The sequence below is a fragment of the Trichogramma pretiosum genome, unplaced genomic scaffold, assembly GCF_000599845.2.
Source record: "Trichogramma pretiosum strain Unisexual culture from Peru unplaced genomic scaffold, Tpre_2.0 scaffold21, whole genome shotgun sequence".
Lineage (NCBI taxonomy): Eukaryota > Metazoa > Arthropoda > Insecta > Hymenoptera > Trichogrammatidae > Trichogramma > Trichogramma pretiosum.
The window spans coordinates 523,977-547,254 of record NW_019640940.1 but is presented as its reverse complement, the minus strand read 5'-3'; the positions used below and the strand labels follow the sequence as shown (position 1 = coordinate 547,254).

The 23,278-nt window shown below is 41.3% G+C and overlaps 3 protein-coding genes across 4 annotated transcripts; all 3 read left to right on the top strand.

The window, feature by feature from the left end:
• Positions 1-351: 351 nt before the first annotated feature.
• Positions 352-3,797, top strand: LOC106653701 (maspardin-like). Of its 2 annotated transcripts, XM_014373234.2 has the most exons (8): positions 352-760; positions 856-1,044; positions 1,753-1,887; positions 1,989-2,094; positions 2,231-2,351; positions 2,432-2,540; positions 2,618-2,866; positions 2,945-3,797. In XM_014373234.2, exons 2-8 carry the CDS (start codon positions 934-936, stop codon positions 3,020-3,022), a joined length of 909 nt encoding a protein of 302 aa, XP_014228720.1. In that variant the 5' UTR covers positions 352-760; positions 856-933; the 3' UTR covers positions 3,023-3,797. The 2 variants fall into 2 exon arrangements, with proteins under 2 accessions (XP_014228720.1, XP_023313605.1); XM_023457837.1 differs by having other exon boundaries at positions 352-1,044.
• On the top strand, positions 3,049-22,870 carry LOC106653700 (major facilitator superfamily domain-containing protein 12-like). Its single transcript, XM_023457838.1, has 9 exons — positions 3,049-3,133; positions 3,859-3,937; positions 4,037-4,230; positions 8,786-9,117; positions 9,222-9,507; positions 10,176-10,290; positions 10,357-10,800; positions 22,102-22,355; positions 22,442-22,870. The coding sequence occupies exons 4-9, from the start codon at positions 8,889-8,891 to the stop codon at positions 22,563-22,565; spliced, it is 1,452 nt and encodes a 483-aa protein (XP_023313606.1). The 5' UTR covers positions 3,049-3,133; positions 3,859-3,937; positions 4,037-4,230; positions 8,786-8,888; the 3' UTR covers positions 22,566-22,870.
• Positions 13,554-16,075, top strand: LOC111693358. The gene is made up of 2 exons (XM_023457834.1): positions 13,554-14,765; positions 14,854-16,075. Exons 1-2 carry the CDS (start codon positions 13,619-13,621, stop codon positions 15,474-15,476), a joined length of 1,770 nt encoding a protein of 589 aa, XP_023313602.1. The 5' UTR covers positions 13,554-13,618; the 3' UTR covers positions 15,477-16,075.
• Positions 22,871-23,278: the final 408 nt, after the last annotated feature.

The window sequence follows — 23,278 nt, the reverse complement described above, 5'->3', positions numbered from 1 at the left end:
CGAATCGATTCGAATCAAGGCGAAGTAGCCGTTACATTACAAACGCCTATTGGAGTCGTCGTCGTCGTCGCGATTACATAAAATCTTGGCTGGTTTTTATTATTATTTTTTTAGTACGTACGATACAGTGCACACACACACACACGCAGTTAACTTACATAATTCCTCGGTGGGATTCGCGATCGTTTAAATTGACATTCGAATCCGTTTAGCCTCGCGCATAAATGCAACAACCTGTCGTCGTTCCTCCTTCGCGGCGGCGGCGCGACTTTTATCCCTGCGACCGATGCAACCCGTCCTGCACCTGCCGCCGACTCCCAAGATCGTTATACATTATGGCAAGCTCGCATTCGCACGTCGAACGTGCAGATAAACGGAGTTTCGTTATACAAATCGTGCATTGTTTGTTCGATTGTTGAAAAATCGAGTGGTTATTATTTATAAAGGTTTGCCTTCCCGGAAAGCCTCTCGATAAGAGCGCGAAGACGATGCGTGTATGTGTGTGTTGCCGGCTTTGGTGTTTGTGTTGTGCGTCCGTGAGTGCTGCTAGCCAATGATACTACTCCGATGCCTCGCGCGGAGAACAATAACACTGCTGCTGTCGGCTTCTGGCACTTGGTGTAAACAAACACGGCTCGCGTCGTGCAAAAAGGCATCGCGTGTCTCTCGTCTTTTTTTCTTCGCTCCCTAGCTCGAGCAAAGCACACGATCGACGACACCGTTGTGTTGTGTGCTTCTTATCGCCTCGCGAAAGGATGTGGTAATCGTACTTGCAAAAACGAGTCATCGCTTCGACGACGAGCGACATTATAACTCATTTTTTCTAACGGTAAAAGAGTTTAATATTCTCGATAGTTTGTTCAGTGCAGCGAGGAGGGTTACGGACAGCACACACAGCCATCGCAAGATTGGAAGAAAACTCAGGAGAAAAGTATGAAAATGTTGCCCATCACTACGAGCGAGTTATCCAAATCCAGAGAGTATCAGAGTTTTCGCAGTTCCATACCGCTGAGAAAGATAGTCGTTGACTCCGATGGTTTGAAGGTTAGCAGCTTGTTGTGTTCTCTAGTATGTAGTTTGATTGTAATCAGTAATGTTTTAAAGATTAATTCATCATTTTTTAACAAAAATTTGGTATTACAATTTTTTGATAATTTATAATTGATCACACAATGATGACTGAATGTATGAGAATATTAAAGTTCATATTCTTTCATATTGGTAAAGTAGTTTTATTATACACTCATGTAGCATTTTCTTACATAAGAATATCAGAATATTCTTTGAGGCGTTGAAATGAACAACAATTAGCAAAGAGTTACATACTGCTACGTTGTAAACTCATTGCAAATATTTAACTTATATTTGTAATTAGTATTTTGCCAATTTAAAATCTTTTTTAAGGTACTTTGTACGTCAATATGCTTATTTTTAAAATCCAGCATTATAATTGGATTAACACTGTATTTAGCAGCATGAATATGTATCTTCTTTAATTAATTCTGCAAAGAGTTCAATGTTTTTTTTCTTGGTGTTAGTTATGTAATCAATATGAATTGATAGTACACGCTTAATTGAAATAAGTAAATGAGTAAATCTTGGAAACAAGTTTTGTGTAGGTATACATGTTTAGATTAAATTGCTTAATGATTTTATTTTTATTATTCTATTTTTATAATTATAAGTTTAAAAACTATACAGTTAAGATAATTTAAATAAAAATAAAATTTAAAAATATTGAAATTTTTTTAGGGGTGGAAAGTCTATGATTCAAGTCCAAAGTCAATCAAATGTCCTCTAGTGTGCCTTCCTCCAGTAAGCGGAACAGCTGATATTTACTTCAAGCAAATCTTAGGGCTGTCTGCTAAAGGATACAGAGTTATTGCTGTAAGTTTATATAACTCTTCTTATTAAATATTAATTATTCAAAATTCTTATTCATTATCTTTTTAATTTTCAATTCATTCATTAATTTTCTTTTCATTTAGGTTGAACCTCCTGTTTATTGGGATGTTAAAGAATGGTGCAATGGTTTCAGAAGACTTTTGGATTATTTGCAATTAAAAAAAGTTCATCTGTTTGGTGCTTCATTAGGTGGGTAACTTTTTTCAAAATAAGTCTGATTTTTTAAAAGCTGTAAGAGAAAATATAATTTCATTTGTTCAAACTTTTGCTAAGGAGATATTTCAAGTCAAAATATATTTTATTAATAGTTTTCACTCTGTGACAGGTGGCTTTCTTGCTCAGAAATTTGCTGAATATGATACTCAAAGTTCAAGAGTAGCTTCGCTAATTTTGTGTAATACTTTTTTGGATACATCAATTTTCAGTTACCATGACTCTGCTGGCATGTAAGTAAATTGAAAATATTTTTCAAAGTACCTCTTAACTTTATTTATTTGTAAACGATAATTTATGAATGTTTTTACAGGTTTTGGATCTTGCCATCATTGGTTCTTAAAAAAATGGTTATGGGTAATTTTAGAACTGATAAAGTAGATAATGAAATTGTTGATGCTATTGACTTCATGGTTGAAAGGGTAAAACATAACTAATTCACTCAAAAACTTAGATTTTTGAATGTTCTTGTATGAATAACTTAATAATAAAATTACAGCTGGACAGCCTCTCTCAACAAGATTTAGCATCAAGGTTGACCATCAATTGTATAAATTCGTCCGTTCAAACTGAAAAAATACGCCATCTACCCATTACAATAATCGACGTTTTTGATGAATATGCCCTATCCAATGATGTCAGAGAAGATATGTACAAATCTTACCCAAATGCTAAACTAGCACATTTAAAAAATGGTGGTAATTTTCCTTACTTGAGTAGACCAGCAGAAGTAAATTTACATTTGCAGGTATCATCATCAATATCTAAGAATCATTCATTTCATCCATACTCAAAATATTAATATTAGTTTATTATTTTGTGTTAGATTCACTTGAGACAATTTGATGGAGGCGAGTTTGCTGCATCTTTCAGAGAACAATTTATTGAGAAGGAATCATCATGAAAAATAACTATCAAGAACTCAATGTGATAACCAAAAAAGAACTGTACTCTACTTCAATCGTCATGATTTAATACTAAAAGAAAAGAATATTTTATATACTTCGAGAGTAGAGTATGTAAAGTTTTGTATATATTTTTTAAGAAAGTCTGATAAGACAAAGTGCATATTAGTCATTCAATTCTTTTAAATATTATATAGCAAAGCTATCATTTCAATGAAAAATACTTCATTAGGCATTCCAGAAATTACTTATCAATGATATTAAATTGTTACTTAATGGTTTATTAGTATTAAAAAAACTAAATTATTAATTTACTTGCTACTATTTTTATGTTACTGCATTGATTATTAATAGATAGTAAACAGATAAATTTTAATGTTTTTTAGAATATGAATGTAAAAAACTTTTGTACCATCAAAAAAAGCTGTATGCGTGAGGGCACAATTTAATGTGAGCTAAAAATAGGATAGAAAAGATTTTTTTTACTTAGAGAAAAGAGTTTTCGTTTTAATTAGTTTAGGAGTAGCCCATCTGGTGATCAGAACAAAAAGGTTACCATGAGTTACATTAAAAGTCATTAACAAACTTAATTTAGCTTAATTGTCGGTTAATGCATTGTTTTTTAAATTCTTAAGTATAAGTATAAGGTAGACATAAATTACCAAAAGTCAAAATCGATATTATTTTTATAAATATGCTTGAATTCAATTCTAAGCAAACAAATCTATTTTTTGTTGATACATTTTTTAATAAAATTTCGCCATGTAAATCGTCTGAATTGTAATAATTAACTTTAATCTATTAAATCCATTAACAAGTAATATAAACATTTCAGATCAATGGGCATATATGAAATAAGGCATTTATGTAAGAACTATGAAAATTATTATCATCTTCACAGTGTACAATTTAGAGTAAGATCAACGACATATACTTCAAAATTATCAAATTGTTTTTTGAAACAACAATGATTTATTTTTATAGAAATGCAAAATGTGAAACATTTTTTACAGCCAAATCTACCATGGATTATTCCACTCAATTCCTCGATATAATCAACGCGACTCATATTCTCGTATACGAGGCCATCGGACAAGAGAAGCATATACTACTACACATGCATGCACAGTACGCACACACAGCGTCTAGAGTAAATAGAGAAGAGAAGTAAAAAATCGGAGAGTCCGTATAAGAACGGAACGCACCGGTGAGTATCGATTCATCCATGCACATAGGTATATAAGTAATACACACACGCACACACACAACTGCGGATGGTGTTTGACCGTACACTAAATGTGTGTACCTGCGTGTGTGCGTGTGTACTTGTATTCATAGCAGTTATACACGTACACGCATTGACACGCGCTCGCATTTCTCGCGGAGGGCTCGAATTACCGATCTCTTGTGTGAGTGTGTTATATATTACGTGCGGACGACGGTGTGCGCGCGGCTGGCCGCCGCCGACGCCGTTATACCTACGTTGTCATATCATAGTCGTCGTCGTCGTAGTCGACCACCGCACTGCACCTTCGGCCGTGGATTTTCACTGTGTGCACCCACCGACGGCGACGACTTTAGACGCAGCAGTGCACGAAGAATAGTCGCGTCGAACGTAAAACTCCTGTTGTTGCTGTATTTGCCGCCCCGTTGGACTCGACGATCGGATACTTTTCATCGAAAAAAAGTTCGACTTTGTCCAATTGTTATCGACGACAACCAGTGCAATTAATTTTGTGATAGTCCAAGAAATCATGTGGTGAGTTTTGTTAATTATAAGATTCAGGATTTTCTAGTAATTCATTTTTGTATTGGATTCGGACATTATAGATGTAGATATAGTTGAAGCGGAGCAATTTTTTCGAAGCTTTCGGTTTTGCTACAGGTATACGGAAGAATCGAAACCGTGACTAATTCTTTTTTCCACTGATCCCAAATCGATAATCGCGTATCCGTGATAGATAATTTTAGAGGAAAAAAAGTATTCATCATGAATTTCGAACCTTTGGGGATGGTCATTTCGTTTCGTGGGGCAGATTTTTTTCGGTGAACAGCAGCGACCATCGTTCATAGAACCAATAGTACAAAAACATTATTAGCGAAGAAAATATCGGTCTCATTACGCGATACAGGCAGGCTCGAGTCAGGCGTTATTAACGCGATCGCTATGGCGTTATGCAGGCGGAGCCGCGTGAAAAAATATACCTAGCCTCGAGTCGAGGTTGGCCGCGCGCTCGCTCGTATCCCTTTACGCGCTTTTCGTAACACTTGGGCTTTTGTACAATTATCGTATCGACGAATGAACACGCGCTGGTGCACTGCTATTTTTTTCGTCATATAATCGAGTTTACGCGATTCAGTACTTTCAGTTTTTGGCCCACTGATATTTGGTTTGCCATCAATATTAATATCGAGCTTTGTTCGTCCATTGGAAAATGTCGGGAAAATCACGTCGTCGTAACTGGGCGACCACAAATCAGTTCGTTGCATACTTTATAGATAGAAAATGATTGACCGAGATCGAGTGAAATGATTTCAGAGATCCATTACAACCAGTTTTTTGCATTATGGTTTTAATCGCAAACTTTCCTCGAGGCATATAATGTAAAAACTTTGACAGCAAAATGATAGTTTGTTCAAAATCGATACACGCGATTAGAATACCACTTGACCATATAGGTTGATTTTTATTAGAATATTCGATATAAAAATATTGACTCGCGCGCATATCACGCATAAACGACGCGCGACCGTTGTTACCGATCCGACCTTTATGCATACTCTATACAGACTCGACTGTGTACTGGGGAGTTGTAAAAGCTGTTTCTAAAATCCCCATAAACATGTAACAGTGCTTTAACGTTATATCTATATATTTAGTAAGCTCGCGCGACGTCACTTGTACGATTTCGCAGATTTAAACTTCCGCGGCGACCGACGTCGACGAAGACGCGGCTTGGTAGCAACGACCTTCGGGGCACACACGACTCCGGCATGCGGGCGCGCACGACGTTAAGCTATGCGTGCGTGCACATAACACGATATTTAGAAATCGACGATGAACTTGACAAAGAGACACTGTGGAGAACGTCCGAAACAAAGTCGTAGGGGAAAGAATACAAAAAAAAATTTTTCATACCAGCGGCCCGAAAGGGCCTACTTCCCGGCCGCTGCGCAAAACGGGAACTCGGCTTCGCCTCGGCCACTAATTACACGTGCCCTGGGACTTTTCTGTTTTTCGCGGCCTAGGGCAGTAATATACTATTTTTTTCTAAACAAATAGACAATAATAGTTTAGAATGTAGAGATACGAGATACTTTGATTCTCATCGACGTCGTCGCCGATGTAGTACACAGCCCGAGACGACAACGTACCTGCCTGATTGCGTGATCGGCGCAATTTCATATATCTCTGCAATGTAGCCGCCGCCGCCGCGATGCGGTTGGTGAAAGGACATATCGCATTATACACAATCGTCGCAGCGCTGTTCGCTATACACATCGTAATACACAGAGCTATATAATACACACACATAAATAAATATACACACAGAGATCGGCAGTATATAGAAGCGAGACAGAGAGAGAGAGAGAGAGAGAGAAAAAGAGGCTGTGCGCTCGCGGAGAGTCATTGCTGCAACACCCACAGCTGCTGTTCGAGCTTTTTATGGATTGCACGCCGCGGGACAGATCTCAACTCGCGATGATTTTTCCAGTCGAGCGCTCGCGAACGCGACGATCGGTATATGCGATCGACGAGCTGTGTGTGTGTGTTGATATTCTTCCGATCGTTCTGGATTTTCGTCGTAGTTGTTTTTTATTTCTCTTACCGATCTCGGATGGTGTTGAGTTATAAAGTGTATTTGACATGATTCGAGTTTTGAAAAGTAATAAGTACGAGTCGAGGTGCGTCGCAGCCACGGCTGGCCGTGGTGACTGATTCCGGCCGGTCCGGAACTTTTCCGCGTGCACGAGTTATCAGCTCGTAGGTGTGCGACACCTTTTCGCCATCAATATGGCGTTCAGACTGTTGAAAATATTCCTGTGAGTATACTACTCGGCCGATCGTGCATCGACGGTATATTTTTCATGTATTTTTTTTTTTTTTTTGTAACTTCTGAATTTTCACGTTTATCGGGTCGCTCGCATCTTACGTACCCCTCGAAAGCAAAAAAATTTTATTCTTGTTCAATACCTACAGGGTACACATGAGACGCGTCGAGACTAGACAAAATTAGCATTAATTTCCTGTCGAACCGCAGAGACGACGTATATATAATACGAAATATAAAGGAGAAAAAAGAAGCGACGTTTACAAGGGTAAACGTGTATATCCTTTCTCTCTCTCTGTCTCTTTCTCAAAACGAGATTCGATTGAATGACGATATAAAGCGGAGGCATCTGCTCACGGATTACGCCAGTCTCGCTGCTGCTGCATAGTAGCAGTATAGATATTATGTACACACGAGCGATTCTCGCCCGAATTTTTTTTTCTTCATCGCGGTGTATACGATCGGGTCAAGTCTTTCGGCGAGTTAATTTAAAATGTGTAAATTGCCATTCTCGAGAGCGGTATTTATCGCGCGTATCTATTCGATCGAACGTCCAAATTATCCCTCGCGTAAGTAAGGAGAACGACAAACACACACATTGTAATACAGTACCCGAAACATCGGTCGCCATTAACGATTAATCCATGTTTTTTTATATTTTATTTACTCGTCCTGTAATGCAAAGCAACACAGACACACACAAATGATCCGAACTGCAATGCGCCGCGCACGAGGCAGGTGAAAAGCAAAGTATGTATATAAGCGGCACATACATACACCCTGCCGCCCATACGATAGGTGTGTATACATAGTAGGATACATATAAAAGGAGGAAGCAACGAGGAAGTGCTTTAAGAGTAAACTTGCGTAATGAGACCCACATATAATATTTTGCGCAGCTGGTCTTGTTACCTCGCTGTCTGTTACTCTATGTGTGTGTGCTGTATGTTTCTTTTTTTTTTTTTCCTTTTTCTGCTTCTTCTTTGCTTCTTTTTCATCCTCTCTGCTCGCATAATACGTACAAACGCGCTGCTGTGTTTCGCGCGTGTAAAGTACGTTGTATCTTCGGCTAAACGATACTTTGCGCATACTTACGCACACACACACACACGCGCGGGCGCATACATTGCTTACGGGCGGTGCGCAATTGTGTTGCTCAAATGAGATTCTTATACTTATTAACGCACGTTAGCCACTGCCGCTGCTGCAGCGGAAGTGGAGCTCCGATGTATATACAATTTACAGAAAAGTCGCTAAACAATCGTTTCTTCTTTCTTTCAGCGATCGAATCGATTCGCGCATAATCGTTAGCCCGATAGGAAAATTAAATAATCGCATTTTAATGTAAGTAAATAAATAAATGAGATTAAACGCGCTAGACGCGACGCATTTTTTTTCCTCCCAATAAAGCTATAGAGCTATGGCTCGTACAACTGCGCGCAACGGAAGTAGATCGCGCGTAGAATCTCGAAACCATAATTCACGCTTTTGGCCTCGAAGAAGTAGCAAAATACAAGAAACAAGTTATATACGATATACGCGTTTCGCAACTATGTTTCTCGAGAATCAGCGGGTCCGCGCAGGCATCTCATTATAACTGTATAAGCCCATTTATATATTATATACAATGTCGTCCGAATTGACTTACGGCTTGACGCGAAAAAAACAAAATTTCACGATTTATTTCTCTTCTTCTTGCCTTCGATATAGATTCCGATGTAGAGGCTGGATAATCAGAAGAAGGCTCACTGGGAATCATCGTCGAAATACCGTGGAAGCAGGAGAGATCTTCAGCAGCAGCAGCAGCAGCATCATGCCGAAAGCACTGGCGAAAAGTAGCGGCGGCGGTGGCGGCGATGCCACGGCCAACGAGCGACAGCCGCTGGTCGAAAAGTCGATGAGCCTGACGACCCGCACGGCTTACGCCCTCGGCCACGTGTTCAACGATCTCGTCGCCGCCATGTGGTTCTCCTACACGCTCATCTTTCTGCAGCGGGTGGCCCTGTTCAGACCCATCACGGCCGGCTCGCTTCTGCTACTGGGCATGTATCCCCTCCTTCCTACCCCCGCATAAATCACCCGCATAATAAATTATATGAAAAATCTCAATGACGATGTGACGCTTGACCCTTCGGAACGAATGCAGGCCAAGTGGTGGACGCCCTGATGACGCCCGTGTTCGGTATACTCGTCGACAAGTACGCCAAGAAGAAGGCCTGGCACGTGGTGGGCAGCGTCATGGTCACCCTGTCGTTCCCGCTGATATTCGGCAGCTTCGTGCGCAATCCCAACAGCGGCCTCACCATGTTCGTCTACGTGCTCAGCATCATCCTCTTTCAGACGGGCTGGGCAGCGGTGCAGATATCGCACCTGTCCATGATACCCGCGCTGACGAGCTCGTCGGCCCTCAGGGCCGAGCTCACCGCTCTTAGGTTTGCTATATACATATATAATGCTCGCTACCGGATCGTTGTTTTCTCGCTTGTTTTTTTTTCTATCAAATTAAACCACGTGTAATGACGATAATAAAGACGCGGACGCGATCAACGTCGATTTATAATATCAAAAAAGATGGGTATTACATACGCGGCGTAATAAGAGCGAGATCGTAGCCGGCTGATAAGGAACCGCGGCGGACTATGTGTTTTGTATATAAATGTATTATGAGGTCCGTATAATACCCAGTCAAATTACATAGCGTTACCGTATAGCAGTATCATACACACACACACGCCGTGTAATACAGCGCGCGAGAAACAACCTGTTATTACGGTTTAATATACAAATTGAATCATAAAGCGATGATAGGATTTTTTTCCTTTTAATTGAAAGCCGTTTGTGTGTGCACGAGTTTGTGTGTGTGTAGTAATAACAGAGCGCGCGGCGAAAATCGAGCTATTTGTTTCTATGTTTACGCTCGTGCGATACGCGGCGGCTTTACACCGCAGCGAATATTATTGCATTATGACACGAATATCAGCTCTCTCTCACCTGCTATGTACAAAGCTGTACATAATGATAATGATTGCGAGACGCGCCGGTATTTAATTTTTAATATGTATAATAATGTGATATTATATAACAAATGCGTGATCAACAGGTACTCGGCTCAGGTCGGCGCTGCGGTCATCGTCTTCGTCGTGACCTGGATCGTGCTGCCGAGCAGCTTCATCGACGGCGTCAGGCTCGGGCCGATCGATCGATTTCGGTTCCGCGTGAGTATCGATAAAAAAGTATTTCTTTTTATATTATAATTAACCCTCTTTTTTATTTTCTCGCAGAACATCGCCGTGGTGATCACCCTACTCGGTGTCGTGGCTTCCATCCTGTTCCACGCGTTCCTCAACGCTCGCCTCCTGGAAGCTTACACGGGCCGCAACGGCGGCTCGTCCAGCAAAGCCACGACGCCGTCGAGCGTCGAGGCCGCGGCCATATCGCCGGTCGAGGGCGCCGGTCTCTTCACCAGCGCCGCGCAGACCTCCATCGGACCGCCCCAGCAGCGACGCAAATCCTCCATCCAGACCAACGTCCTGGCCACCGTCGCGATGCTCTACGTGGCCAGTCGGCTGTTCATCACCCTGGCCACGGTCTATCTGCCGCTCTACATCGAGGAGGTGGACGAGGGCGGCCGTCAGGCCCTCGCCACGGTGCCACTGGTCTCGTACTGCGCCTCCTTCGCCACGGCCATGCTCATCAAGTACATCAATCGCTCGTGCGGCGCTAAGGTACAATAATAATGATGATGATGATGACGATGATAATGAGGATGATAATGCAGCGCGCAGCGCAGCATGGCGCGGTATATAGGGAACGATCATTTTCGATGTGCTGCAATTAACGCGCGGCATGGCCTGCGCTACAATTGCGTTAAGCCGAGCGATGCAATTAATTTAATCGAGTCGCGAATGTTGTAGTTTCTTCTCTTTTTTTTTCTTCCCTATAGCCGTCGAGTACGTTATATTTTTTTCCTCTCGTTCCGAAGAGCTTATCGTTCTCTCTCTCTCTCTTTCCTTCGCATCCTCGATTCGAGTGTCTATATAATGCACACGAGGAAAAGAAAAAGAGAGAGAGAGAAAGAAATTCATTATCGCACGAATGGCCCGCGTGTGTGCAGCACATTGAGATTATGTGATGAGCTTAATTACACGGCCGCGCGTACTTACACGTAACATTATGAACATTTTACAATTTTCAACGATGCTACGAAAGGTTCGGCATTAAACGCATATATATCTACGTTGCAGCGTGCGCATCGGAAGCTTTATAATACAGATTATATGCAATTTCGCATTATAATCCACACCTGTACGTAATATGTGCGCCACGAGGCGCCGCGAATAACAACAACAATAACGACGATAATATATGAACATCGCCGAGCCGTATAAGTACGCGCACAGTGTGAAGTTCGCGCGCGGCGCGTACATAGCACCTATAATGCATTTTATATATATCGCATATATATTGTATATATAAATTTAGCGTGATGTACGCGCACACGCGAAGAGCTCGAACAGTGTATAATTGAAGTTTTTATCACGACGAGCGAGCAACAACGACGAAAAAAAAAAGGAAAAAAATTAAGCGGCGATGAGAACTTGACTGGGCACGCAATTGGATACGAGCGACTGCTGCTGAAGCTACGAGAGAGAGACAGAAAGGAAACTACCCACTGTGAGCCGCACTAATATCTGTTGCAGCTACTGTACAACTGCAGCGTGGAAAAAGGGCGAAATATATGTCTGTATATACGTGTATATGTATAATCCACGTGTCCTGCGCGCACAGTAGGATTCCCCTTTTGCGATCGCTCACAGTACAATATATGAGCGATTCTGTAAAAAAAAATTCTAAAAATTTGAGAGTCATCAACGTTAATTATTGTTCATTGAGGTCCTGGATACATTTTAAATAACTGAATATTAGTGAAATTTTTCAATATTTTTCAGGACATTTAAGTAAATCAAATACTGCATTCGATTTTGAATAACCCTAAACGTTTTAACGAAAAAATTAATTGAAAATTCACGAGTAGTTTTTGAACGATTTTAAACACTTTTGATTCGACATTGACTTCGAACACCTTTTTATTCGGATAAAAAATAATTGAATTTGCTCATTGTTACACTGATAAGAATACTTAAAAAACAACCATGTTCATAAAAACCGAGAGATATACTGAAAAATACTCATAGCAACTCTTATTTTTGAATCAAATTTTAATGTCTCATTTGTCCGTAATTATAATTCGTAACAAAATTAAAACAAAATTTGTGCAAAATTTGATAGGTTTCTACGGATAACACGCTAGTCAATTTATTGTTCGGGCAGTGGACGTGGGTTAAGGAGGTACCTCCGACTACTACTCTAGTCAAGTTTTCGTAGTCGCTCGTATGATAGAAATAACTAGAACTAACCTAACTAAAAAAGTCCCTAGGCAGGCGCGTCTGCTCGTTGTTAGCAATTTCGCATACTACATTGATTAGCTTTTGTATGCAGGTTATGTCGCTCGTTTACTGACGCCCGAGATTTACACTGAATATCACTAGAATGGGCATTCATATATAGTTTTCAATTAATTGCTCAGTACTCGTGTAGTGAAAGTTTACAAAACTTTAACACGAGGTACTGTGATAGTTCATTGAAGGGCTCAAAAAGTTTCACGCAAATCCGTTTTGTAAATTATGAGATATGCCAAAATTATCGCCATTTGCATCAGAAACAATGTTAAAATGTTTTACTCATACCTATTAAACTAAGTAGTGAAATTACACCAAATTTTAACAGTGCATTCCTATTATAAAAATGAGCATGTTCGCATAATTTGGTTTGATTCCGTTTTGTAATTCTTCGACGGAGGTACCTCCTTAAGTTCGACCTCGACAGTTGGGATTAAAACGATACCGACGTCTCGAGCAATAGCGCCACCACACTGCCCTACTCATTAGATATGAGATGTCACAAGTCATCTTACTTATCTCAAATATCATTTATCTTTGATCAAATCATTTCTTCATTGATATAATAATAATAAATTAGTTTCGTTCTGTTAAAATTTATAACTTAAAAATTTGATAGCATGTTTTGAGAATGTTATTGAATTAAATTTAAGCTACACAGAAAAACAGGCGAAGACCACATAAAGCTGTGCTCGTTTTTCGTTGTTTGGGCGTCTTGTGTCAAATGTGACGTTTCCATGTCTGACTGGCCCGCGATATTTTGCCGTGGTACGTAAATGCTATGGTGGCACGAGCGTCGATAGAGCTTTAAAGAATAATCCCAGCACATCAGTGGTTTGTGAACTTGTGAAATATATCTAATAGAAAGTGTATAACTCCACCTCCTATTCTAATTCGGCATCGGGTAGAGTCTGGCAGCGCCCTCGCCTCTGGGCTCTCGCCGCGCTGTCATCACATCTCAGTTTTTCGATGTTTGTCAATAGAGCCAGTAACTCAAAACTTTCTATAGATAGACGTGCTCGATAATCAGTGATTGAAATTGTTTCGTGTAAATTCGTCGAGTTTATTGACAATTCAATCCAAAATGGATGCCGATGCGGCAAATATTTGGGCACGCAAGACTTTAGCACTTGCACGCCTTGTGCATCGTTTGGAAAGCAACAGCGAAATGGATGCCAGACGAAAGGTTTTTTGTCAATTATACAAAAAACGTGTGCGTGCTAACAATCGATTAGAGGGTAAAATTTTGAGAGATTTAATGACTTCCACAGTCCTGTTTCCGAGTGACGAAGACAAAATATTTTTTCTCAAATTTTCCCTCGAAGAAAACTACTTGCAAATAATAAAACAGCTCGAGAGGATGCAATTGATCGGACAGAGCAGTTTCAACATACACGAGTTTATGTTCGAAGACGGCAAGTCCGCTCTGCATTATTTGGTTGAAAAATTGGAATCAACCGAGTCCTTCCATACGAAAGAGGACGTCTTCGACGTCATTGTGTATCTCTTGGATACGGAACGAGGGGTCGAGCTTCAAACTCCCTCGGGAACGGAGCTACGTCTCAGAAGCATCAGAAACTACCGAGACAATCACGGCTACACGTACTTGCACGGGGCCTGCATGGCGGGTCTCTCAGCCTCGGTGAATCTGCTCGTGGAAGCGCAGCCTGCGGACGTCAACATCGACACGTACCCGTGTTCGCCGCTGCACGTCGCCGCGCAGCACGCACGGACGAAAATCGTGGAAATTTTGCTGGATCACGGTGCCGATCCAAACGGGCGGGATCGGCTGGACGGGTCGACGCCTCTGCACGCGCTCGCTCGGCCGTGTAGGTGCGACTGCGCCTCAGGCTTGAGCTACTGCGACTACAGAGAACCGGTGGACGAGGTGGTCAAGCTGCTCGTCGAAAGAGGAGCCTACCTCGAGGCGCTCGACCGTCATGGTGACACTCCGTTACAGGTGGCGATCGCTCGTTTGGACGCGAGTCTCGCGAAGAATTTGCTGAAAAGGAGCGCGAGTCTGGACAATCTGGACCAGGATCGAATGTTCGGTGGGAATTTCTCGTCGCTCGAGATGAAGTGCTATCCTTTTACTCTGAACATTATCGAGATTGTGGAATTGTTGCGGTCGGAAGAATACGAATTGGACTTGCTCACCAGATACAGAATGATGAAATGTTGGATGATGGTCCGAGGAAATGATATGGACTACCTGATCGGCGAAGAGACCGGTATGGCATTGAATTTTTCCAATAGAGTAACTTTAACTCACATATAGTTGAATTATTTTTATGTATTTATTTATTTATTTATTTTTAGCGGATGAAGAACTAAATGTACTACTCTACTTTGAAATTATCAAAAAAATATATTTTTTTTTGGAATTTGGGTTTTGTATTAAAGAAGAAGCTATGGATTATTTGCTACAACGATGCCACAATTTAAGACCGAGAGTGCCATCTCACCATCATGACTTTCGACCCGATATAGAACAGATTGATGAGTGGATGGAAGAAGTTGATAAATTGAAAGGCATCAAAATAACCAAAGACGTCTCCCTTTATCAACTTTGTCAAATGAACTACAATAAAGGTTACTCGATAGTAAAAAGTATCGAATATTGGCTTACCCCAGCGATGGACCGTTTAGAGTGCGCTAGTGCGTTCCTCAACATTTTTGCAAAAAGACACATTGCAAACATTTTGATAAAGCCACATTTGACTTTGATCGCAGCCGATCTTCTCGAAACCGATTATTATAAATTGCATTTGCCTTACACAGTTTGCCGCAGATTGGCGGGAGTTATGAGTGACGACGATTTATTCGATTTGTTCAAGCGTGTAAACGAAGATGATCTAGCACAATTGTTGCGAAAAACCAATGGTAGTGAAGTGCAAAACGCTCCACAGCAAGGAGCAGATGAAGAATCATCTTTTGAATAGAACAATAAGTAAAATTAAAGATACTAGTGAAGAGGAGATCCGCGTGAAACCTTTAAAATCATTATGGTAGCGAAAAATGAGGCACGAGCTGGACGTAATGTAAGAGTTATAATGTAACTTACACGCGTGATTATTTTTACCAAAGAAAATTGAGGACCGATGATTATTAGGTTTAATGAAAAAATTAGTAAGTTATTTCAATAACTTATTCAACGACATTCCAAGAAATTATGAAGCGAGTAGCAAATACTCGTTGTCGACTACTGCTCGACTTAGTAGCGAATTCACTGTAAAGTAGTATTTGTGCAATGTTTGGTAAAGATAAAAATTTAAAAAGTATGGTTCTGATGTATAAAGCATCATAATGCATCATGGAAAAATTAGTAACAGTTTTGTGTTAAATATGCATAAAGAGCTTCCAAATCTTGCTTATTATTAGATTTGGAACATGTAAAACAAAATAAGTGATATCACACATTCGTAGGATACTAACGGAAAGAAATACTCTACAAAAAGTATTCTAAAAAAAAACACATCGATACAGTGCATCGCTCACAAATGTCAATTTAATCAATGTATAAAATGTATATAATTTTATGTATGAGACTTTCAGATGATAATTGAAAATTTTATCCACGTAAAATCGATGTTCAAATTTGAAAAATGAATACATTTTTTAAGTAAAATGAAGCAAATTATTAATTGAGTCGCTTAAAAAATTGTTGCCCTATTCAGTGTATCAATGTTTCTAGAACCTCAATGAACAATCGAATCAATGTCCATTATATATGCGTCAACTGAAAACAATTTCAATCGTAATTTTAGCCTCGAATCATAAGGACATTTTCACAGAATCACTCATATACATAAAGCTTCGACTTCGTTTAAACGGAAAATAGATGTATACGCGGGTACATACATATAATACGCCCTATGGACTACTCATTGTATATAATCACGCGGCCATAATCTTCCAGCTGATAAATGTACATGTGATAGTTTTTTTCGAGTCAATTAATATCCTTAATTACGTGTGTGTGTGTGTTATAGGCCGTTCGCGATACGTATATATATTTGTATGCGCGTATTAAATGAGCTCGCGCGTGTGTGTAATCTGTTGTGCAGGTATTATACACACATAAGGAAGCGAAAAGAGAGGTAGCTCGTTTGTAGCTCTATATGTGAAGTACTCACGCCACAAAACGCGCCACCACCACTATATATCGCAATATATTATACACAAGCACACACACACGCAGACACAGACGTTCATGCTGCAAAGAGCTGCAAAGTCGACGGCTCAACGCGTATTACCCGGCGCGTTTCAGCGATGGTTGGCATTTCGCGCGATATTAATCGTAGCTCACTTTGTAGTTTCATTATTCAATGGCAGTATTAATAAGCACGCTGCCAAGCGGCATGATAAACACACATATACCCCGATCAACTGAAGAGTGGAATTTCACGTAGGCAAACATTACCTCCCTATGCATACCGTTTTTTTTTCTTGTATTTTTGGTATACTTACTACCTAACGAGTAATTAAATTGAGTATTTCTCGAATAGTCCCTTTTTTTGCTCGTTTCCAGTTTGTATTATATCAGATACGTATGCGTAGCTTCGATATACACACGCGTATAGCTACGTCCCTAATATTATACATTCGTATATCAGACAGACACGAAATCTGCTGTGTAAAGCCCTCGCGAACAGCACACGAGATATTGAATAATTTACGATTACAACTTTCGGATGGCCGCTAATTATCCTCTACTATTCATTAAAATGTCGGCCATAATACAAATTGAAAATAAATTTCAAACGAAAGCGCGCGCGCGCACGATCGTATACACACATACAATCGAATTAAGTCTACATAATAAGGGAGCTTAAAACTAACAAACCAAGACTAAACAAGAGTATACGTGAGAGAGATAAAAAAAAATGAAGAGGGCCGTATTAAACTTGCGCGTATACACTCACACACACCTGCGCGCGATCTGCACTGGAGCAGCGGTAAGTAGAGTAGAAAACGCGTTGCATAAATCGTACGTATATTCGAGACTCTCGCACACGCACAGTCCATTCTATCATTCGGCGCTCGCAGCGTGCAAAGCTCTTTTATATATATTATGTATATATGGCCAAGTGCAAATTATTCCCTGATAATGCCGCGCGCGTACTCGACCAATTAAATCCTAACAACGCGCGCACGCGGACGTTGCGTTGTGTATTGCACCGCTGCAGTGTAAATGTACAGCCCCATACTGTATATATAAGCGGGGCCCGCTCGCAGTGCGAGGCGCGCGTGTTATATTTTTAAACTTCTCTCGGCGCTACTACTACTCTGTCTATGGCAATTAATCGACTCGCGCGCTCCAGGATTCCCGGAACACGTGCGCTGCACGCGCGAAGCACATATTGCACATACAGCACAGCGAGCAACCGTATAATAATAATATATTTATATACCAAACGAAGAAAAGGGTGAAGTATAAATGAAGTATATGCTATTGGGGTGGCTTCAACACTCACGCGGGCTCGCGCGCGCGCGTTAACTTTGTAGCTGCGAGCTGCGCACGCGACGATGTATATATAATGCTGTAGTATGTATACGTAGGAGAGTAGTTTTGCGGCGAAATAGCTCGCGTTGTGTATACCCACGCCGCACGATCACTCCGTATAATATGCGCGAGTATAGGCGAAGGAGAGCTAGATGTAGTTTTGTATATTATATATATATCGCGTAAATGGACTTTTTTATACCTCGGAGCTGATGATTTATAGCTGCAAGTGCGTATAATCGGAAGCTTTTTTATTTATACACTTAACGCAACGAGGAATTTCAACTTCTTGCTTCGTTATTTTTTTTTTGTTTCGTTTTGCACGTCTGGAAAATGTTGCAACAAAAAAAAGGAGAATATGAAGTAATAAATAATAAAAATCATGCGAACGTAATTAAGGTCGTCGCGGTGAGACTACTCGATGAAGGAAAAAAAATAACGAAAACAAAAAAATTGGTTTTACTCAAAACCGGATGCGCGCGGGAGAAAACGAGGTGTGCGCGCAGCTTTTAGTAGTTTACGAAAACCAATAAATTCGTTTGAATTTGTTCGGACGATCAGATAATTCGCGTGCGCTGCGCATGCATGTGTCTGTGTGTATGAAAGGCGAGCGAGTTGAAAAAATTATTCGTACACTGGTATCGGTTTTTGGATCTCGATGAAGGAAAAAAAAAGAAGGAAAAAAAGAATAACAAAAACAACAACCGATGAGGGATAAATAAATCGATATGTATTAAAACTACCATACGGAGTCGCTCGCGCGCTTACACGTTCGAGTTGAATTTATGACTTTATTATTAAACATACACGCGAGCCGTGTGTTTATACCAACGTACTGCGCTTGTGTTTCGCGCGCTTTTTACAGCGAAGAAAATCCTGCTACAGATTTTTGCGATTGAAACAAAAAAAAAATAAAAAAAATAAAAAAAATAAAATAACGAAGTAAACTTAACAGATGGATTGACTGGCAGCAGACGCGCGCGCGCGAAGTGCGTAAAACAAAAACATGCACGTATCGCGCTGAACACAGCGGGCGAAAGATGCACTCGAGAAACGCCTCCTTAGACTTCGTTCACGAGTCAGCTCTCATATAATAAGCGAGTGTGAAGTGCTGTCAACTTCCTCCTCTCTTTCTCTCTCTCTTTCCCTCCGTCTCCCTTCAAAAATAGCAAATATATCCAAAACTTCGCTCTCTCGCGCGCGCGCGAAATCGTCTCTCGTTTTCGCGCGTCAACTTCGTCGTCGTCGTTTTTTTTTTTTTCGAGCTTGTATACGTACCCTCCCTCCTTCTTTCTCGCGCGCGCCCGTACGCCGCGAGCTTCCTTTTAACTTCAAACCTCCTCCTCGTCGCCCTCTCCCTCCCGAAATGGACCCAAATATATCCTCTGAATGATTAAAATCGAAAGTGCCAAGCTCGTCGGCGGCGGCAGGGCGATTCGCCGTTTATAAACACAAACGGGCGCGCGCACTCGGCCATGCATGCGTATTTATTCGTATATACGTATTCATATACGAGGCTCCCGACGCATACATAGCATAGCATTAAAGTTCACGGTTGAAGTCACAAAAGTTATAATATCTGATACAGCGAATACACGCCGCGCACAAGCACTCGCATCGCGCGAGACCATACTATATAAAGGCAGTTTTGGGGCGGAATTTATAAATAACGCGCGCTTATAAACGCGAAGTTCTGCATAGAGAACTTCACTCTCTCTCTCTCTTTTTTCCTCCTTTATTATTTTGCGAGCAGCGAAGCGCCGCGCAGAAGTCGCTCGCTCGCTATATAGCTTCTGCTCTCACATTAAAGCGGCTTTGAAAAACAAGGCGCAACAAGCGACGCGGCGAGCTTCTTCTTCTTCTTCTTCTTCTTCGAAATGTATTATCCAAGCATGTAGACTTGACGCGCGCGAGTACAGAGCTTCGTGTGACTTTATATAACGAAATTGCGTGCGTATAGGTTCATTTTTCGTCGTTGTATATGCTGTATACACTTCGGAGCGTCGGTGCGAAGTCACGCGATCTTCAGTCGTGAGCTTCGTATGTCGGCGGCGAGTGGGGGTGACGCGCAGCAACAGAAACAATTGATAATCGCATATTATTCTTGGAGCGCGCGGCCCTTTTACCCGCCTTTTTTATTTTCATTTTGAAGAACAACACATATAATGCCATAGAGAGCGTGAGCCAGACAGATATACGTACAACACAGTGCTGCAATTGATCTTCCCATGGCGGGACGGCGATGTGCACTAAAGGAGAGGAGGAAACCCGAAGTTATACATGCAGTTGTAGAGAGACACGTACGCGTGGATTGAGACGCTAATTAGTCGTAATTATTCATTTTGTGGTTGTCCGCCGCTGCATACAGTGCAGCGCAGAAACCACCCGGGCGAGAGTGAGTGAGATTATTTGTCTCGTGACGCCACCGTACACATAAACGTGCGTGTATAGCTCATGGGCTGAACTTCACTTTTTGACTTCGTCCGACATTCGTTTTACTTATAAATACAGCTCGCACGATTATTTCGCACGAGATCCGTATACACGTAGTATGCGTGCGTGTGTTTGTGCCTCGGGGCGGTATATATTAAATATGAGCTTCAGAGAAGTCCCTTCCCGCGCTTTTTGCTCCACGTTGTTGTTGTTATTATTATTGTTGTTGTTGTTGTTGTTGTTGTGACTGCTGACGTTGTTATTGTGCCCTTTCGGCACGCAAACATGTTTTCGTGACGTGACGCGCGCGCGGCAGGCTAAAAAGCGAGGAAGTTGGTGGTAAGTAAGCAAAAAAAAAAAAAAAGGGCTACGAGGCACGGAAACCGATGGCGATGATTGCTCGTTCATTTGCACATTTTGGGGGATAATTTGCACACAAACGCTCACGGCACGAGACAGAGAGACAGAGAGAAGATGCCACAACTTCGTTCGTTCTCTTCGTTTCTTTTTCTTTATTCTTCTTTTTTGTTTTCTTTGAAGAATTAAGTGTATATCTTCGTCTCGAAATGAGCTCCGTATAGGCTTTTCTCGCGATCTTATATGAAGTAAATAAGAGGGAGAAAGAGACGACGAGACGGCTTGTGCCGATTTCTCCCTCATCCGGTTGTTGTTGTTGTTGTTGTTGTGTTCCTGCACACGCTTTAATACATATCGAAGTCAAGAGCGAGCGCGCATACCTGAAGTTATTTACCGAGAACTTCGATAAAGTGACTTATGGTGTGGCACACGCGAAAGCTGCAGGCAGCCGCCACTGCCGCCGCCGCGCATTCGAAGTCACTAAAATAAAAGTACCATATACTATATGCATGCGAGAGATATAGAGATTGAGAGAATCGTGCGCGCAGGCGTCGACCGACCTTGAAGTTCGCCAACGTCAACAACGCAACTTCAAAAATAAAATACCGATCTTTTGGTGTCAATGCACTCCCCGCTACTGCTGGTGAAAAACAACTTCGCTCTCGCGCAGACCCGAGACGGCCAAATAATCCTTTTATTCTTCTCCGCGCGCGCCTTTTATCTCCTTTGATCGGTACCCAAAATGGAAGTCCTGTTTTGTACGTATGTATACAAAAGAATCAAACAACTCGCCAACGCCACGCACGCGCACGTGTTTGTTTGTGTGCGTTCTAAATAACGACCCATGGGTGCTAATAGTTGTTTACTTCATTCTCTCCCTTGAGTTAGATGTAGTTTTATATAATGCACCTGCATACAGAATCAACAGGCTATATTTATGTAGTCGCATTTGTCTATCGTGTGACGAGGCTGGATACGAAAACAGCCTCGAGTCCCGAATGAAATGAAGTTTCGACGCATAAACACCATACGGATGTATTGGCCGCTGATTATATGCAGAAGTAACAGCCCTGCGGCCACGAAATCCGTTACCTTACAATAAAATAAGCAAAAACTTCGATCTTCGTGCGAGCGAGCCGAGCATCGACTTCTCGTCACGCACATCCCATATGCATATATACCTTATACATTATTCCTACATTATAAAGTAGATCGACCGACTTCAGTGGCACTTATCCCTCTCGTCTTGTCTCTCGCGTGATTGATTGCAGCTGTGCTACCTGCTGGGCGCGGTGATCGGCGTCGTGGCAGCGCTGGTGGTCGAGATCGCCGGCAGCCACGTGGCGATACTGTACGTCGTCGCCATCCTCATCGGCGCGGCGAGCTCCATCACGATGGTCACCGCGCTGTCCATCACGGCCGAGCTGATCGGCCCGAGGACCGAGAGCAGCGCCATGGTCTACTCCGTGGTGACGTTCCTCGACAAGGTCATCACCGGACTCGTCGTCATACTCATCGAGAAGTTGTGAGTTACTAATGCTTTCTGTGCTTTTTAAATAACACATTTAATAACGGAAAATGAAACGCATGATTCACGCTCGACTTTTGCAGGAGATGCTTCGACAAACTGCTCTGCCCTCATTACAATCGAGACACGCTCGCAGCTGTGTGCGCGGCGTCCATGGCTCTGGGCCTCGTCACTCTCTTGCTGGTGGCGCGATGCAAGTCCAATTGAATCGCTGCAGCAGCTCCCGTATATTTTTCTTCGATTCTTGAAGTATAATATATAATTATTAAGCTTTCGACCGTTCGTGTGTATCAACGAAATTCCGCACGTGAATTAACTTCGACACCGAGATGCAAGAAATAAATGGCAATTTTTCCTTTCTTTTTTTTTTTTTAATTAAGGCAATTTTTTTTATTATTTTAACAGAGCATAATGAACAATACATGAACGGATACAAAAACTTGCTGCAATTTTGTATGCTACCGCCAGCACGACTCAGCATCGACTAAAAGGTATAGCAGCAAATTTTATACGATAATGTGATAAGTTACGTTGTTAGATTTTATATATATTAAAATATAGTGGACTTCCAATTATAGAAGTTTTACTGTATATTTATTACATATGTATCATTCTAATGGTTTTATGTAAATGTAATTTTTAATTCATAAAGACTCAAATAAAAGCGACGATATCAACTTAACTCTTCCAAAACATGCATTTGTACAGTTGCAGTCAAGTTCATTCGGACGGAGCACAGCCGAGCATCCCGATAATACTGCGTTTACGTCTCTCGCAGTAACACAGACAGTCTGTGAAACTTCAGCACTACATAGAAGAACTACAAAGTTAAATTCAAAATCAATCGCTAATTAAACGAAATAGAAAGAAGTTAATTAATTATTTTTAAATTACAAAAAAAGGAAAGGAGAAGCAGAGCG

Coding starts and splice junctions, on each gene's coding strand:
- LOC106653701 (XM_014373234.2), top strand. CDS start 934: ATGAAAATGTTGCCCATCACTACGAGCGAGTTATCCAAATCCAGAGAG. Junction 2,095..2,230: donor TCTGTTTGGTGCTTCATTAG/GTGGGTAACTTT, acceptor ACTCTGTGACAG/GTGGCTTTCTTGCTCAGAAA. Junction 2,352..2,431: donor TACCATGACTCTGCTGGCAT/GTAAGTAAATTG, acceptor ATGTTTTTACAG/GTTTTGGATCTTGCCATCAT.
- LOC106653700 (XM_023457838.1), top strand. CDS start 8,889: ATGCCGAAAGCACTGGCGAAAAGTAGCGGCGGCGGTGGCGGCGATGCC. Junction 10,291..10,356: donor TCGATCGATTTCGGTTCCGC/GTGAGTATCGAT, acceptor ATTTTCTCGCAG/AACATCGCCGTGGTGATCAC. Junction 10,801..22,101: donor ATCGCTCGTGCGGCGCTAAG/GTACAATAATAA, acceptor GATTGATTGCAG/CTGTGCTACCTGCTGGGCGC.
- LOC111693358 (XM_023457834.1), top strand. CDS start 13,619: ATGGATGCCGATGCGGCAAATATTTGGGCACGCAAGACTTTAGCACTT. Junction 14,766..14,853: donor CCTGATCGGCGAAGAGACCG/GTATGGCATTGA, acceptor ATTTATTTTTAG/CGGATGAAGAACTAAATGTA.